We start from the raw sequence: 15,600 nt of genomic DNA on the forward strand, positions 1-15,600 counted from the left end.
AATCCATATTTAAATTATATGCCTATAAAACTTTAATAGAGTAATTAAAATTAAAGAGAATCCGGGAAAAGGAGAGAGAAAGGTACCGAAGGATATGCTCCCGCAAAATGAGGGAGTAAATAACAAAGGCAGAAGGCATGAAGAAAGCCAAGGATCCCAATTCAGGAGTGCCAACTGGAGTGTAGTGATCACTTAGGCAAGACAGGAACAGGACAAAGGAATGCAATGGAGCTGATCGACTTTCTGGTGAACTCAGCTCTTCAGAAAATCCATTGGGAGGTTCTGCAGACCTTCTGAATTTGTGGGAAGAGTTAATGATTTGTACATAAAACACCAAGAATTAGAGAAAATGAGGTAATTACTAACTCCAGAGAAAAGGCATTAGGCAAGAAAATTACGTCAGCAGTATAAAAAATTTATGTGATCCTAGTAATGTAAACAGTGAAGAGCAATTAACCAAAATTTGTGAAGTAAATAACAAGCGCTGGGAGAACAAGCAGAGGGGAAATCAATGGGTAATGTCTAAAACTGGCAGAGTAACCCTACATAAGCATCTTAACTAGAAAATTTTGGTGAATATCATAAGAAATATCTAAAAAGATTTGCAAGTGGTTTAAACCTAAGGAACAGAAAGGAGTGGGACAACTATTTGACAGTTTAACCCTTAAACGACCACTTGATTTTTAAAAACTATTTGCGTGCTATGTACCTTGTACACTAATGAAGTTATAAAATAATTGACATAGGAGAGCAACCTACATGCTGCTGAGGGGACAATATAAAGGATCTTTAATGTTGTTAAGAGAGGTGTTTGTTGTGATTATTGAAGGAGACGATGTTTGCGAGAGTACCTAGCACAAAGTAGGTGCTGGATTTAAATCTAAAGCAAGCACGTTTGACCAGACTAAGAGACAGTTCCTTGAAAAGCTATAGAGAATGACTTGGCTGTCTTTCCTGCCCTTCCGAGATGGCATTTCTTGCTGTGGCTGGTCATTGCTGCTGTACTGTGGGCATTGGGCTCATGACTCCACAGGTGTGTGTGCTTGCATGTGTGCATATGTGTGTGCGGATGCGTGTGTGCACGTGCATTAGGTTGTAAAGTCAGTCCAAATGACGTGACTGTGTCAGCCTGTCTTTGGCAGCCATATCACTTGTGGCCCAGTTGACATCATCAAACAGTATGTTCCATCCATGTCCTATGTTGTGTATTTGTCTCAAGTGTTAGGCCCTTTCCAATTTCTTCACCATCAATATGTCTCTATGGCTGCAGGCGATGCTAAACCCCTGTGCCATTGGGGCTGCCCCTTCCTATTATTCTTGCTAGACATTCCCCAGCTCCTTGTCAGTCCCGACACCCAGCCCCCACCACCATGACAGACTCAACTCTTCTATTCCCCTTGAAGATCCAGCTTACTTGGCCCTTCCTCCAGGAAGCCTTCCCTGAACTGAGCCAAGTGTCTCCTTTTGTACTCTCATAGCATGGGTACGGCCACCCTCACAGGGTCCCAGAGCTAATGCATCATCGCAATACAGCTGATCTACCTGTCCCTTCTGGGAAGAAGTGAATACCCAAGAGGTCAGGAGTCTGTCTTGGTCAGTGCCCGGTCTCTGACACAGTTCTCTCTCACTAGGGCTGACACTAATCTTGTGGGTCGTCAGGGTTGCAGCCACTTGGTCAGAGATGACTCTTCCCCTCTGTGAGAGGAATTTCATGTCAATTCCTGGAGGATCCCAAGGCCATGGCCTCCATATCTTCAACCTTGTGATCCTGGTTTGGAGGCTCCTTCACCCCCTTACCACTTTAATGCAGAACTAGGTGCTAGGGACGATCTGTGGGACATGGTTCCATGGGTCAACATTCTGATGAAGGCAAGTTCACAATTCACTTGCCAAGCAGGGATTTCCCTCTTTTTCCATTCCATCAAGGAAGCACCTCGGCCAGGTGAACGGATTCATTCATTGACTCAACAAATATTGACAGAGTGTTTGTTCTGTGCCAGGCACTGTTCTGGGTACTTGGGAGGCAGCAGTGAATAAGATGAGATGAGTTTTCTATCCTTGAAGACCTTCCAGTTCTAGAGCAGAGAAGCAAACCAGCCAAAGCAAACACAAGCAGAATCATTACAGGTACTGAGAAGGGGAGGCTACGTAGACGTGCTGACCAGGGGTCGGCTTCTCCGTGAAGGTAGCATTTGTGCTGAGTGATGAAAAGAAGCTGCTCAAATAAAGGGTAATGGCTACACCGTCTAATGTGGTGGCCACTGGCCACCTGTAGCTATTTAAATTAATTAAACAAAATTTAAAAATTAGTGCCTCGGTCACAGTAGTTACATTTCAAGTACTCAATAGCCAACCGATGGCTGGTGGCTACCAAGAGAGAGCATTTTCATCATCGGAGGAGTGTTCTGTGTGAAAGAGCTGAACTAGAGAAAGAACATTTGGTAGAGAGGGACCAGCAAGTGCAAAGGCCCTGGGGCAGGATGGCACTGGTGTTGGAGGGGCCAGAAGGCAGTCATGGTAGAGCTTGGTGAGCAGAGGGGAGGGAAGGCACTGGTGAGGCTGATGTAAGCAGTAGGGGAGAAGGGGAGACTGGATTACTTACAGAGGGGCACATGGATGTTTTTTTCAAAGAACTGCTTCTTTCCCTTTCACTTCTTGAAACCAGGCATGAAGTCAAGAATGGTTGGGTCTGATAGAACTTTTAAAAGGACCATGAAAATGATGTCTGGAGATAATATTAAGTATGTGAAACAAAAAACAGCCCATGGAGAAAAAGACCTCTAATGAGGAATACAGCATGGATATAGCAGGTCCTGCCTCGGAGAGAAATTCTGGTTGACTCCAGTGGCCAAGGGCAGAGGTCACTCGCTGCCCCTCAGCCTTAGAAGCAGGGAGCCAGCCAAGAGCACAATTTCCCCGCTCTTAAAAAACAGGACAATGTCTTTTAAATTCCTTCATAACGTGGGTGGTTCCTCGTAAAAGTAGGATTTTGACTTTTGTGTCTTAAGAGGCTAGAATCGTATTCCTGTTTTATAAACTGGAGCATCTGTGCCTTGACTTCATTTCGGATCCCCTTTCCCGAGACGCTTGTCCCCTTTTGCGCCCGCCTCTTTGCTAAACAGGTTTTCTTCCTCTCTTTGTAAGGGCACCTTTGTTTAAACCCATCGAGTTACTTGCCTTTACTGTAAACACAGTGTCCAGTGACTCTCCTTATTGTGGAGAGCCAGCAGGTTCACAGGAGGGGAAAAAAAAAGTCTTCAAGGTCACTTTCTGGTGTTGGCATTATAAAATAAGTCATCGTGACTTAAAAAAATAAATAAATAAATACAAGAACTCCACAGGGCCTCCTCGGGGTTGATTAGCCCATTACCATCGGGTTCCACCGACCAGCTAGCATTTGTTGAATCATAATTGATCTGATCACATGTAATCTGATCATTAGTAGCCGTGTAAAAATAAATACACTCGCCTCCTGTTTCATTTGCCCTTGAAGGCTCTAGGCGGCTCCAGGGTGCACCTTTGAGTCGGAGAAGTGGGGCCGGTTCACGTTGCAGCCTGTGCGCTTCCCGGGGTAGCGGCTGCCAGGGACGTGCGCGCAGGTTGCCAGCCCGGTCCCCACTTCACCTGAAATGCTGTGACTTGGCGTCGGCGTTTTCGGCCCGAGGAAAGGGAAACCCGGCTGCAGCTTTAGGAACAGCTGGCTGTCGAGATCAGGTTGTGAGTGAGGGCCAGCTAGGTCATGATTGCCGCCTGGATGCTCTTCTCGCTCTTCACGGTAGGTCTCCCCGGGTCAGCGAGTGTTGCTGTGGGGTCTGCTGCGTGCTGCCCAGGGAGCTGGCACCTTTGGGGCCTCCAACTCAGGAAGGCACATTTCCCATTAATCTTTGGGGAAGCTACCCTGTTGAACTCAAGGTGCTGGAGTCACCCAGAAAGAAAAAAAGCACAACATCCCTGATGTTTCAGGCGCTGGAAGTTCTAAGTAGCAGACGCTGTGCTTCTGTGGCCAGGTTTTCTTTAGGAAAGCTAAAGAAGGCTAAGGCCGTAACGGTGCTATTCTTCAGGCTCCAATTTTGTTGTAAATTATTTCTCTTTCCCTAGTAATTATTGTAATATCTCAGAGCCTTCAATGTATAGAGCATTTTTCTTCTCAGGGAGGCATAGCTTAAGTAGAAATGCTCTCTGGGATTTTTACCTGATGATTTAATGCTACAATCATTTCTAAACCAGTTGGTAATGATGTTGGATGCATTGCTAGGAAACCAGGCATACAGCTCGCAAGCTGCGGAATACACGAAAGGTATACATGCTATGCTTTGACATCTGGTCAAGTTGTTTGCCACTGACCTTGAAGATGTTGGCAAGGTTGGTAGGCCTGGGGGGAAAGCTAAAGAATCTTTCTTAGCGTGTGAGACTATTATGTGAACTCCCTTTCAGACCCACTCTGGCCCAGTTTTCTGGACCCCAGGGATTTGGGGGCAGTTTTTGTATTTCTGTGTTTCCCTAGGCCAAGTTGAAGAGTATAGGGATGTGTATGCCGTCCTGCCTATATCCATACAGAGATAGCGAAGTAGAGAAAGGAAGCATGGAGCTGCACACTTGAACTTCTTCAAGGTCATGATGATCAGCCCAAGGTCAATAAGGCTCTTAAAAAACATCGTTACTCGAGAGAGATGACTTCATTTTCAGAACTCTTTCAAATTTGCGTGTGCTGATGTATCAACTCACGTGTGGGATCTTTGCTGCTTTCCTGATCCCAGACAGCTTTGGGTGATTGAGACATGTATTTTTAAGATTTAAGAGATTCATGAAGATCTATTCACGTTTTATAGGCACACAGGAGCACCCTTTTTGCTGTGCCGTACCCCATAGGGCTTTGGACCAATGCATGCAGTTGCAGATTCCAGTCAAGATACAGAGCAATTCATTTATTCCACAAACCTATTTTGTTTTGAATTTCTGTTGGCATGTTCGGGTATCTAGTTTACTCTTCCTTTTGAAGGTGAAGCCAAACCATTTTGTAACAAATAACAGCGTCTGACACCTTCCACCCATAAGGTTGAGTGAGATGTTAGAAGCAAGCAATCTGATTTGCCAATTCTTTTCTCAAAGAGTCATAAATGGCAAAGTTGCACCATCTGATTAGTTGTTTCTTCATATTATACTAGTGGGTTAGAATGGCATAATATATATTAAAATATATTGCATATATTAAAAATAACTGAAGAAATTTGTAATAAGTACTGTAATTAGTACAAGTAATATACTAAAAATAAAAAACATTAATTTGGGGGAGAGTTCAGGTGTATATATATATATATTTTTAAAGATTTATTTATTTATTTATGATAGAGAGAGAAAGAGAGAGAGGCAGAGACACAGGTTGAGGGAGAAGCAGGCTCCATGCCTGGAGCCCGATGCGGGACTCGATCCCGGGACTCCAGGATCGTGCCCTGGGCCAAAGGCAGGTGCCAAACCACTGAGCCACCCAGGGATCTCCCATCAGGTGTATATTTTTATATAAATTGAGTTCTGGGGTTTTAAGAAAATTGAAATCCTGCTAGACACAAGGACTGCAGAGGTCAAGCTAGCTTATGAAGGGGAATTTAGTGGCTCAAATCACTGAAAGGTACAGGAGGAGAAGGCTTCAGGCACAGCAGAATCCAGGGGTTCAGACGACAACACCAATGTCCCTTTTCCGCCCACTCAGCTGTGTTTTCCTCTGTGGGCTCCATTCCTGGTTGGCTCTTTTCCTTTGGTATCAATATGACTAATTAACAACAGCTCTAAGCTTTTATCCCATTTTCTCAATTCCTTACATTTCCAACTAAAGCCTTGAAAGGGAATCTCATTGGCTCTGCTTGGTCTTCTTGCCCCCTGTGGCCCAGGAGGAAGGGGAGGGGATGAAGTGTAGTGTTCTGATTGGCCAGGCATGGGTCACATGCTCAACCCTGGAACTGCCACAGGCATCAGCGTCCCTAACCCATAAGGCACAAGGGTATAGTGGCAGAAGGGATAGGTCTATCAGGGAAGTTGAGAGACAGGTACATCAGATAGACCAAGACAGCGCATGTTCTCTATAGAGAAATTCAGGCAATGTAGGCAGTTGAATTTTTTGAAAATTGTCTTTATAAACATCTACTGTAGGCTGACCTTCCAAACTAGTAAAAATGTTCAGGATTGATTGATTGATTGACTTTTTTTTTTTTTTTTGAGTGGGGACTTGCAAGATACTAACCTTTTACTGGATGTGAGACGTAATCATTTTGGAAAAGAATACTGGAAATTGAGTGGCTAGGGGACTGTGCTAAGTTAGGGTGACAGGACATAAGGAAAATGTATTCTGTGCCTATCTATGAGGAAAAAGCCAGGGAGGAAAACTCTAATATGGTTTGGATCCTGGGGCATCAGATAGGCCTGGTGGGGGGAGTGCATTGCAAACTGATTAACTTCATACCATTCCACTGCATAAGGAGTCAGTTTGGCAGACATTGTGAAGTCACCTGTCTGAGCTGGTTCCTGGGGACAAGAAGGTGGCTAAGACAGGATCTCAACCTCTGAAAAGCTTACTGTCTGGTTTTGTTTTTGTTTTTGTAATTGTGACAAGATAGACACAGCATAAAATGTTACCATTTTAACGTGCAAAGTATTATGCTTTCCCCTATCATAATATACGTGGGGATCTGGATTGGTGAAATTTGATGAAAAAGAAAAGAAAAATCAGAAAGTAACAATCCTAAGATCAGAAATAATGACTCTTGATTAGTCCAACTGCTGGAAATTTTTCTTCTTTTGCCAAGCATCAGTGAAAGGCAGTGAGTGGCTCCCTCTTCCCTGGGTCAAAGGGCTGCCAGGAATTCTCAGAAAATCCTCTTCTCACGGAGAACTTTGAAAACCATGTAAGTGTCTGAATGGATCCTCCTGCATACAGCAGGGGGGATACCTATTTGGTTATTAAACGCTGCAGACCAAGAGGACACTGCTTTGCACAATCCTGCTAGCTGTGAGTTCCACGGGGGAGAGTGCAGGAGAGGAGACCTGCTTTTAACTTGAGCAGCTTGTGTTTGGGTTGGTGGCATGCCTTAGAAACAGAAAGGAGCCAGTCCTCCCTTCAGCCACTCCAGGCTTCCCCTGTGAGTTTCTTTTTTACCCTGGGATTTCATGTGGACCCTGAGCTATGAAAACAGATCACATATGGCCTGCTGTCAAGCATGAAAATAGCCTTTTTGTTCTTGGGGAACTGCACAAAGCAAGTGGGAGAGGGAGAAGAAACCTTTTTTTTAGCATGAAAATACTATAATTCTTCGAGGACCCCCCTCCCTGCTTTGCTTTTTTGCTCTGGGTTGAATCACAACTTTCACCATAGTAATAAATAAGTGGTGGCTGTTAAGTCTTGAGCTCCCGGGAAGGCCACTTGTCCTCTGTTGGGGCTGGGGCTGGAGGTGGGATTGAACCTGCACATCTCTAAATGTTCCCCTCACCTTCCACACCTCCCAACCCCCCCCGCCACTGCCATCAACTTAACTGTACAACACTACTCAGTCAAACCCCAAATCAGTGAGCCTGTGACAGCTGAAGGCACATGTTCGAATCTGATTTCCAGTAAGAGTGGAGCAGGCTGGGAGGTTTCATGCTTCTCCTGTGTATGGAGGGTGATGTGTTTCTTCTTGGCTTATTGGGATCAATTCATTCTTAACTGCTTTCAAAACAAAACTGCAGCATTAGTGCCAGTTTCAGGTCCAAGGGCCTCTGGCGCTTGTTGGAGATGGCTGATGGGATCTCATTATTGACTGCCCCACAGGCACCTGGCTCTTCCTTTTGGCTAGCCTAAGTGGAGACTTTCGGGTGGTTCATGTATAATGCATAGCAGGCAATGTTCTTTCCTGGCTGACTAGCCAGTCATTCATTCCACTCTGTGTCAGGTGCTGGGGACCCAAAAATGAGTCAGATGCATCCCTGCATCAAGGGATGTACAGCTAGCAGTCTTCCTACTACTTCCTGGGAAAGAGACATTTTGGTCCAAGACAGCAAATTTGTCATCAACATGAAAAGGAGGTCTGCCGATACTTTAGTGTTTATTCATAGCATTAATGACGTAATAAATAAGGAACTTCACTATGTCAGACTCAATAGAATCACAGAATTTTCAAGCTGGTTGAGAATGCTGGCTCTGTATCTGGATGGCCGGGATCCAAACCTCAATGGATTTTTCTGTAAAATGGGGATAATAATCATACTCATTTCATACATTTATAAGGGGGATTATGTGAGTTAATTCACAAAAAAAGTATTCAGAATACAGCCTGGCTTTTAAAGCCAGGTTACCTTTAAAATACCAATTCATTCATTCTTCAAAAAAATGAGTAGTGCCTATGGTTGCAATAAGTTTATGAATATTCTAAAAACCACTGAATTATACACTTTAAAATAGTGCATTTTCTGGTATGTGAATTATATGTCAATGTAGCTGTTTTAAAACGAAAATGAATGGGGTGCCTGGGTGGCTCAGTTGGTTAAGTGTCTGGTTCTTGATTTCGGGTCAGGTCATGATCTCAGGGTCCTGGGATGGAGCTTTGAGTCTGGCTCCATGCTCAGCAGAGAGTCTGCTTTGAGATTCTCTCTCTCCCTCTGCCTCTGCCCAGCCCCCTACTGTGAGCACATGCTCTCTCTTTCTCAAATAAAAAGAAAGAAAGAAAGAAAGAAAGAAAGAAAGAAAGAAAGAAAGAAAGAAAGAAAGAAAGGAAAATTAATTGACTATCTATTGTGTGCTGGACACTGTCTTTTTAAAACTGACAGGTAAGTGACTTGCTCAAGGTGAGCGAGTGTCTAGAGCTCAAGTCCTCTGGGACACAAGCCAGGCTCTTTGCAAAATGTCAGAATAAAATGAAGTCTACAATTCAGATTGGAAGCTGAGGTCAGCTTCCTAACCAGACCTTAAGGAAGAATAGTGGTATGACCTAAGCACCTTACCTTTCTACCTTTACCAGCTGTTTCCAGCAGTTCTCCCTACCTGCCACATACCTCCGAGTTTTCCAGACCTCAGACAAATATATTGTAAAAACTTATATATGAATACACTATGGAAAATATGACAACATCTCCCCATCCCAGTTCAAGATACAGAATGGATATTTGTATAGTTAGGTTTTTCAGTTGAGTTATTGCTTTCAGTTCCCCAACTTTGACACTTAGGTATTTAGAGCTTTCTTTCTTTCTTTTTTTTTTTTTTTCTTTTTTAAAGATTTTATTTATTCATGAGGGACACACAGAGTGGCAAGAGATATAGGCAGAGGGAGAAGTAGGCTCCCTGCAGGGACCCTGGGATCACGACCTGAGCCAAAGGCTGATGCTGAACCACTGAGCTCCCCCCAGGTGCCCCCAAGAATTAGAGCTTTCTAAAAGGAAGGAAAAAAAAAGAAAAAAGAAGAAAGGAAAGGAAGGAAGGAAGAAAGAAGAAAGGATTACCTTCCTATTGCAAGACAGGGATAGTATTTAAAAATCACCCCTACTTAACCACCACGACCCAAAACTAATAATACAAATTTTGTCCTTATGGTGAAGAAGGATCTTACTGATTGTTGAGATGTCCTAGCTAAGTCTAAAGAAGCTAGAATGCATCAGAAGAGAGAAGTGTTTTAAAAATAAAATGGCATAGTTTCTCCCTGCTGGATCCATCTATATGGTCATGGACATCATTAGGTCCGGAGCCTATAGCCTTGGGATCCCCTCAGCCTCCTGCTTTTTCTCTGCCATATGCTTTGTTCTGGGGTTTCTTCCTTCTCCAGACATCTGGTATTCAGGATATGGGAAAATGACTTCCCCTGAACTAGTGAAATTATGGTCACTAGTGAAAAAAATGGCTCATGTTTCCAGGCATCTATGAATGAGATGTTTCTCTGAGTGTCCTGAGCAACTCTCTCATGAAAGGAAACACGAGGAAGTACAAGCTCTCAGCTCATCCATTTCCCCAAGATGAACGTGAAGCGCTTCTTGCTTCAGTGGCCCAGACATCCCTGCCTTTTCCTAGCAGATGGGCAGCATTACCTCACTGCCATTTAATGAATAGGTTTGCCCCCGGCGGGATGGAAGTGTGGCGGAGGCTATTATGAAATCTCATTTGCTTTTGCATGAATCCGTTCAGGAGTCCCGAGAAAACAAAATCTGAAACCTGAAAAATGGTACAATAGGAACTGTAACTTACAGCTCCCCGTGTAAATCCGATTTGCCCTGAAACTGCTCCGACTTGGCAGGTAATAATCATAGTAATTTTGCACTTCTGTGATGGAGAGGGTTTTTAATTGAATTCCATTTCTTGAGAGTAGGAACAAAACCAGTTGTAAATACCTTTTGTGGCTCCCCTCCCTTCTCTCTCTCTCTCTCTCTCTCTCTCTCTCTCTCTCTCTCTCTCTCTCGGACTGTAGCATGTGGGGCATCTAATTTAGCTCTGAAAGCAGATACCTAGAGGGTACTGGGGAGGGAAAAGGGGGGATGGTAAGGAGAGAATCATTCAGTTCACACGCACACAACACACTTGAGCATTTTATCAAGAAAGGTGCTAGGCACCGGGTAATAGGTTCCCTTCCTCAAACAACCTTAGGCTGTTTATAAATCTGACTTTATCAAGGGTTAGATGTTTGACCTCGACCGAAGCTGAGGTTTGAAAAGGCATTCTGGGTGGCACTGGGCCCACAGACGTGGCGAGCACAGGGCTGCTCTTCTAGAACGGAGAGGCGGTGGTGGAGAAGGCGATGCAGCGGCCCCCTGCCCATCTGGGAGGAAGCCCATCACTGTCCAGTGTGTGTCCATGGACTTGGTATTCCCTCAGTCACATGAGGAAGCTGAAGCCGAGGCAGCTTATCATAAGACCCTATGGAGTCATTTAATAAAAAAACAGGTTCAGCTTTTGGTTGGGGTGATGAGGTGATCCCCTCCAAAGCCCTCCATAGGCTGGGCGTGGGGGGTCCTGAGAAAGGCCATTAGAAATGTCTGGCTTAATTGTTCACTCCTCCACTGTGTCCCAGATGGGACAAGGGAAGCTCCTGTGCTAAGAGAGGCATCTGGCTCTGTTAGGCAGACACTCCAAGTTGCCCCCTGGCCCCTTGCAGGCCACAGGGGCACTCTTGCAAAAAGGCAGAGCTGTTTTTAGAGTCTGTGTCAAGGAACATTTTCTAGAATTCCTCCTGAATGACTAGAAGGATCCCTGCGATGCCCTCAGACTGGGCCCTTGACAAGAACATGCAGGGTTGGCCTAGGCCCTCCTCAGCCTGGGGAGAAGTGGATTCGCCCACGACCTTGAAGACACTGGTCTGAGGACTTGCCGGGAGGCCGGCAGCCTCTGCCCAGCCATCGGAGGGAGGTGGGCGCCTGGAGACCGTCCCCCGAAGCCAAGCCATGACGCCTCCTGGCATCCACATGATGTCCCACCAAACTTTTCCCAGAAATCGAGACTAGAAGAAATGTGAATAGGGATCCTGAAGAACACTTTCCCCCCAGTGGAAGCTTCTGGGTGCTAACAAACCTCCCCCGGGTAGCGGAGGCCCATGCTGTGGCTCTGCAGCTTCCTAGTGGATGTTGGGCCCCCCTTGAGCTTCTCTGTCCAGTTAGGGAGCAAACCTCTCTAGAAAGGAAATCTTAAAAAAACAAGGCACGTGGGATGCAGGTTTGGCCCTGGGAGCTTTGCCAGGGCACTTAGGGTCCCGCATCTTCTGTTTCCCTATTGCTCTGAGGGCCAAGGCTGTGTGTCCAGAGGTAGGTCCCTTACTCCTCTCACTGCATCGGGAACATTTGCCTGGGTGCTAACCCGCTCCATGGGTGTGCTGGAGCCAGCCGGGGTAGGAAGTCGGGACAGTGCCACTCAGGCCTGCAGCAGGGCGAGGCCCACGGAGGCCGCTCAGGCCTAGACACAGCCCGTGGGTGCGGAGAGCACCGCTGCCTTCCTCTGCCTGCAGCCCCCGGGCAGCTGCTTGCTATTCACGGTCCCCTGTCCTTCTGGAAGTGCTGTGCATGTCCTGGCCTCTTGCTGGGCAGCCTGGCAGATCGCTGGCCCCCAGGGACGCGGGGGTGGGGGGCTTTTCCAGATTCTTCCTACTACCGCTACCCTCCTGCCGCCGTGACCGCCCCTGCGCGCCGGGCTCCCTGGGGCGTCTTTCATCCATGGTCTCCTTTGGCACAGCGCTACTCGGAGGGCCCTCTGCCCATCCCATTTTCACATGAGGACACTGAGGCTCAGAGAGATCCAGCAGCTTGTCCCACACTGGTAGGTAGAACCAGGATCCTTTTTTTTTTTTTTTTTTAAAGATTTTATTTATTTATTCATGAGAGACACAGAAAGAGAGAGAGAGAGAGGCAGAGACACAGGCAGAGGGAGAAGCAGGCTCCATGCAGGGAGCCCGACGCGGGACTTGATCCCGGGTCTCCAGGATCACGCCCTGGGCTGAAGGCAGCGCTAAACCGCTGAGCCACCCAGGTGTCCCTTACCTCTGTGTTCTAGACAGAATTGGTTGAACTGTTAGACACAACATGTTTGGAAATAATACAGGGGTTTATTATTCTGTATTAGAGTATAGGCTTTATCAAGCGAGAGAATAAATTTTCCATCCACTGTTATTGGCATCACATATTTGTGTGTGTGTGTGTGTGTGTGTGTGTGTGTGTGTGTGTGTGTTTGTGTGTTATCCCCAGGGCTGGAAGATTAGGAAGATTAACATAAGGAAAAAAAAGATCAGATGTGCAAAGGTAAATAAATTATTTCAGGGCTGGCTTCAGATTCACTGTTTATGGAATTGGAATCCTGAGGTGCTTGGACCACAGCTCTAGGAGGCCCTGGGGGGCAGCAGGGGCACTGCCGGGATTTCATGCCCTGATCAGACTGCTGGCTTTGTTGAGGGGTAGCCGGAGCGGCAGGCCAGGGTCAGGACAGAAAGCCAAGACTTGGCTAAGAAAATGATATGTCCTTCCCTGCCCCTGCCCTCCGCACTTTAATCCTTTCAATGACCCATTGGTCTCAAATGCTCTCAAAATTAAGATCTGAATCATATATAAATTTTTTTTTATTGGAGTGCGATTTGCTAACATATAGCATAACCCCCAGTGCTCATCCCGTCAAGTGCCCCCCTCAGTGCTCGTCTCCCAGTCACCCCGTCCCCCCGCCCTCCTCTCCTTCCACTACCCCTTGTTCGTTTCCCAGAGTTAGGAGTTAAGACCTGAATCTTACGTGGTCTGCTCCCATCCACCTCTCCAGACTTCCTCCCCATCCCAGTGTAGAGGAGAGGAAAAAAACGCTTTTTCCTTTATCCGTCTTAGGTTTCTTGTCTAGGGTCTATCAAAATAGACTGACCAAGGAGAGTAACAGAGGAAAACAAACAGGAGTTTATTAATGCATGCGTCCTCTGTGCATCTGCATACACATGGGAATACTCCGTGATGAATAACTCAAAAGGGTGGTTAGAACTTGAACTTGTGTCACATCTTAGCAAAGTGATTAATTTTGTAGAGAAGTAAGACAAAGGAAAAGGACTGGGAGTTTCTAGGGTACTAAACAGTGGGAAGGCAAACGTGGGGAAACGAATGATAGAGAAGCAAGGTGTGCCAGGTACGTTCTTCTGGTGCCAAGTTTGGGCTGATGAGAGTCTAGAGTCATCTCCAGTGATTAGCCTCTATCCTGCCGTGTAGAGAGAAGAAGGGGGGACACCTTTACACATTCATGCCCTGGTTTTAGGCAAATAGAGGGAGAGCAGAGAGCTTTTCTTTTTTAAGGTTTTATTTTTAAGTTATCACTACACCCGCCAGGGGGCCTTGGACTCACAAGCCGGAGATCTGGAGTTGCAAGCTCCTGGGGACTGAGCCAGCCTGGCACCCCACCGAGAGCTTTGCTTATATCTGCTGCATCTCCATTGCATTTACCTCAAAATAATTCTTTTTTTTTTTTTTTTTTTTTTTTTAAGATTTTACTTATTCATTCATGAGAGACACAGAGAGAGAGGCAGAGACACAGGCAGAGGCAGAAGCAGGCTCTATGCAGGGAGCCCCATGCCAGACTCGATCCCTGGACTCCGGGATGACACCCCAGGCCAAAGGGAGGTGCTCAACCACTGAGCCACCCAGGTGATCCCACCTCAAAATAATTCTATGTAAGGTGGCATATTTTGCTTTAGCAGCCACCAAAGCCACCTGCCATTTTTGTCCTTGCTTCTCTAGCTCCTAATTGGCGGCCTTTCACAACAGCCTGGAACAGTCTTCTGTTCTCCCCCCACCTTCGCCCCCCTTCATGGCTTAGCAAACACCTTATCTTTCAGATTACAACTTATTTGTTACTTCCTCCCAGAAGCCTCCCCTGACCTCCCCCGACCAACCGGCTCACATTCCCCTGTTAGAGGCTGTCCGAGTACTTTCTTTCCATGCACTTCTCACAAATGCAACTCTACGTGTATTTGAGATCGGAAAGGCTCTTGTTTTCCCGAGACAGTGAATTTCCAGAGGGCAGCTCCGTGCCTGGTTCTCCCCGTTGTACCTGATGCACAGCAGATACTCACTCGAAAGGGTGAATGAATGCACGAGTGAATGAATGCACGAGAGAGTGAACGAATGCACGAATGCAGGAAGGAAGCCAAGCCCCGTGCGTGGTATTCAGCTCTGCTCCCAGAGACAGCAGAGCCCGAGCTAAGTTGCAGCAAGGAAAATACTAAGCAGGTCAACAGCCCACATTTCTTAGCCACGGTGTTAAGTTGAAAAGGAGAACTTGTTGCTTCTCACTTTGAGCTTCCAGACTTTTAGACCATTCTTTAATGATTTAGCCTATGGAGGGCTCTTTTGAAGGAAGAATGAGGGGATTCCGTGGGTTCAGCTTTTGATAAAGCCTTGATCTTTCACCTCATGTGATTCTGCTCAGAAATCAGAAATCTGAGTATGGCTGCTGTTGAGCATCCTCTTTGCAGTTTTTTCTCTGGTTGTTTTTTTTTTTTTTTACTCTTCCTTGAATTTTTATCTGAAGGGGAAATGTCCCTTAGGAATCCGTGTGGCCTATATAGTGGCCCTGTCGGGTTTATTTGTATTTTTGAGGTTTGATCCACTATCAGTAGAGACCCTAGAACCAAGATGTCTGGAATTAGACAGACCTGGACCCTTGTTCCCAGAGCTCCTTCGCGTAGAGACAAATTATTTGCCTTATTGGCAAAAGACACATTTTGAACATTTTTATCACTGTCTTTCTTGCTCAGCTTCCTTTTGGCCTCATGAATATGCATCCCTCTGCTCCCCTCTCCTCTCTGGCCATGTTTGATCCCTTGAACATCTAAAGGAACGCCAGTCACAACACCCTGTAGGAACTACTCAAGAGTCTCCATCCCAGAACAGTGGGGCCCTGTTGAGTTTCCCCCAGGAAGCTCCCATATTACTGTTTGGTTGTCATTTGGACACTCAGTTCTATTCTTCCTCTCTGTGATCTAAATGCAGCCTGGGACATTTGCAGGAGATCTGGTTTTTTTTTTTTTTTTTTTTAAAGGATAAGGTGTCATATCTTAGTTCATAGTCAATCTCACACTGGATTCTGTCCAGACTTTTGTTTGGGTTTCAGATGTTTAGCCCCAAACAAATTGAGATGAAGGT

General features: G+C 45.9%; 1 protein-coding gene across 11 annotated transcripts in view; it reads left to right on the plus strand.

Moving 5' to 3' along the window:
* Positions 1-15,600, plus strand: part of PALM2AKAP2 (PALM2 and AKAP2 fusion) — a 460,195-nt gene that overhangs the window by 381,472 nt on the left and 63,123 nt on the right. The window contains exon 1 of one of the 11 annotated variants that reach the window (XM_035697251.2): positions 3,507-3,775. The exons of the other annotated variants lie outside the window; for them this stretch is intronic. Within the exon in view, the coding sequence (XP_035553144.1) occupies positions 3,740-3,775 (36 nt within the window). The 5' untranslated portion in view covers positions 3,507-3,739. Of the gene's footprint in view, positions 1-3,506; positions 3,776-15,600 lie in introns of those variants that run through there. 11 annotated transcript variants of the gene reach the window in all.

Source organism: Canis lupus, chromosome 11 (assembly GCF_003254725.2).
Source record: "Canis lupus dingo isolate Sandy chromosome 11, ASM325472v2, whole genome shotgun sequence".
Taxonomy (NCBI): Eukaryota; Metazoa; Chordata; class Mammalia; order Carnivora; family Canidae; genus Canis; species Canis lupus.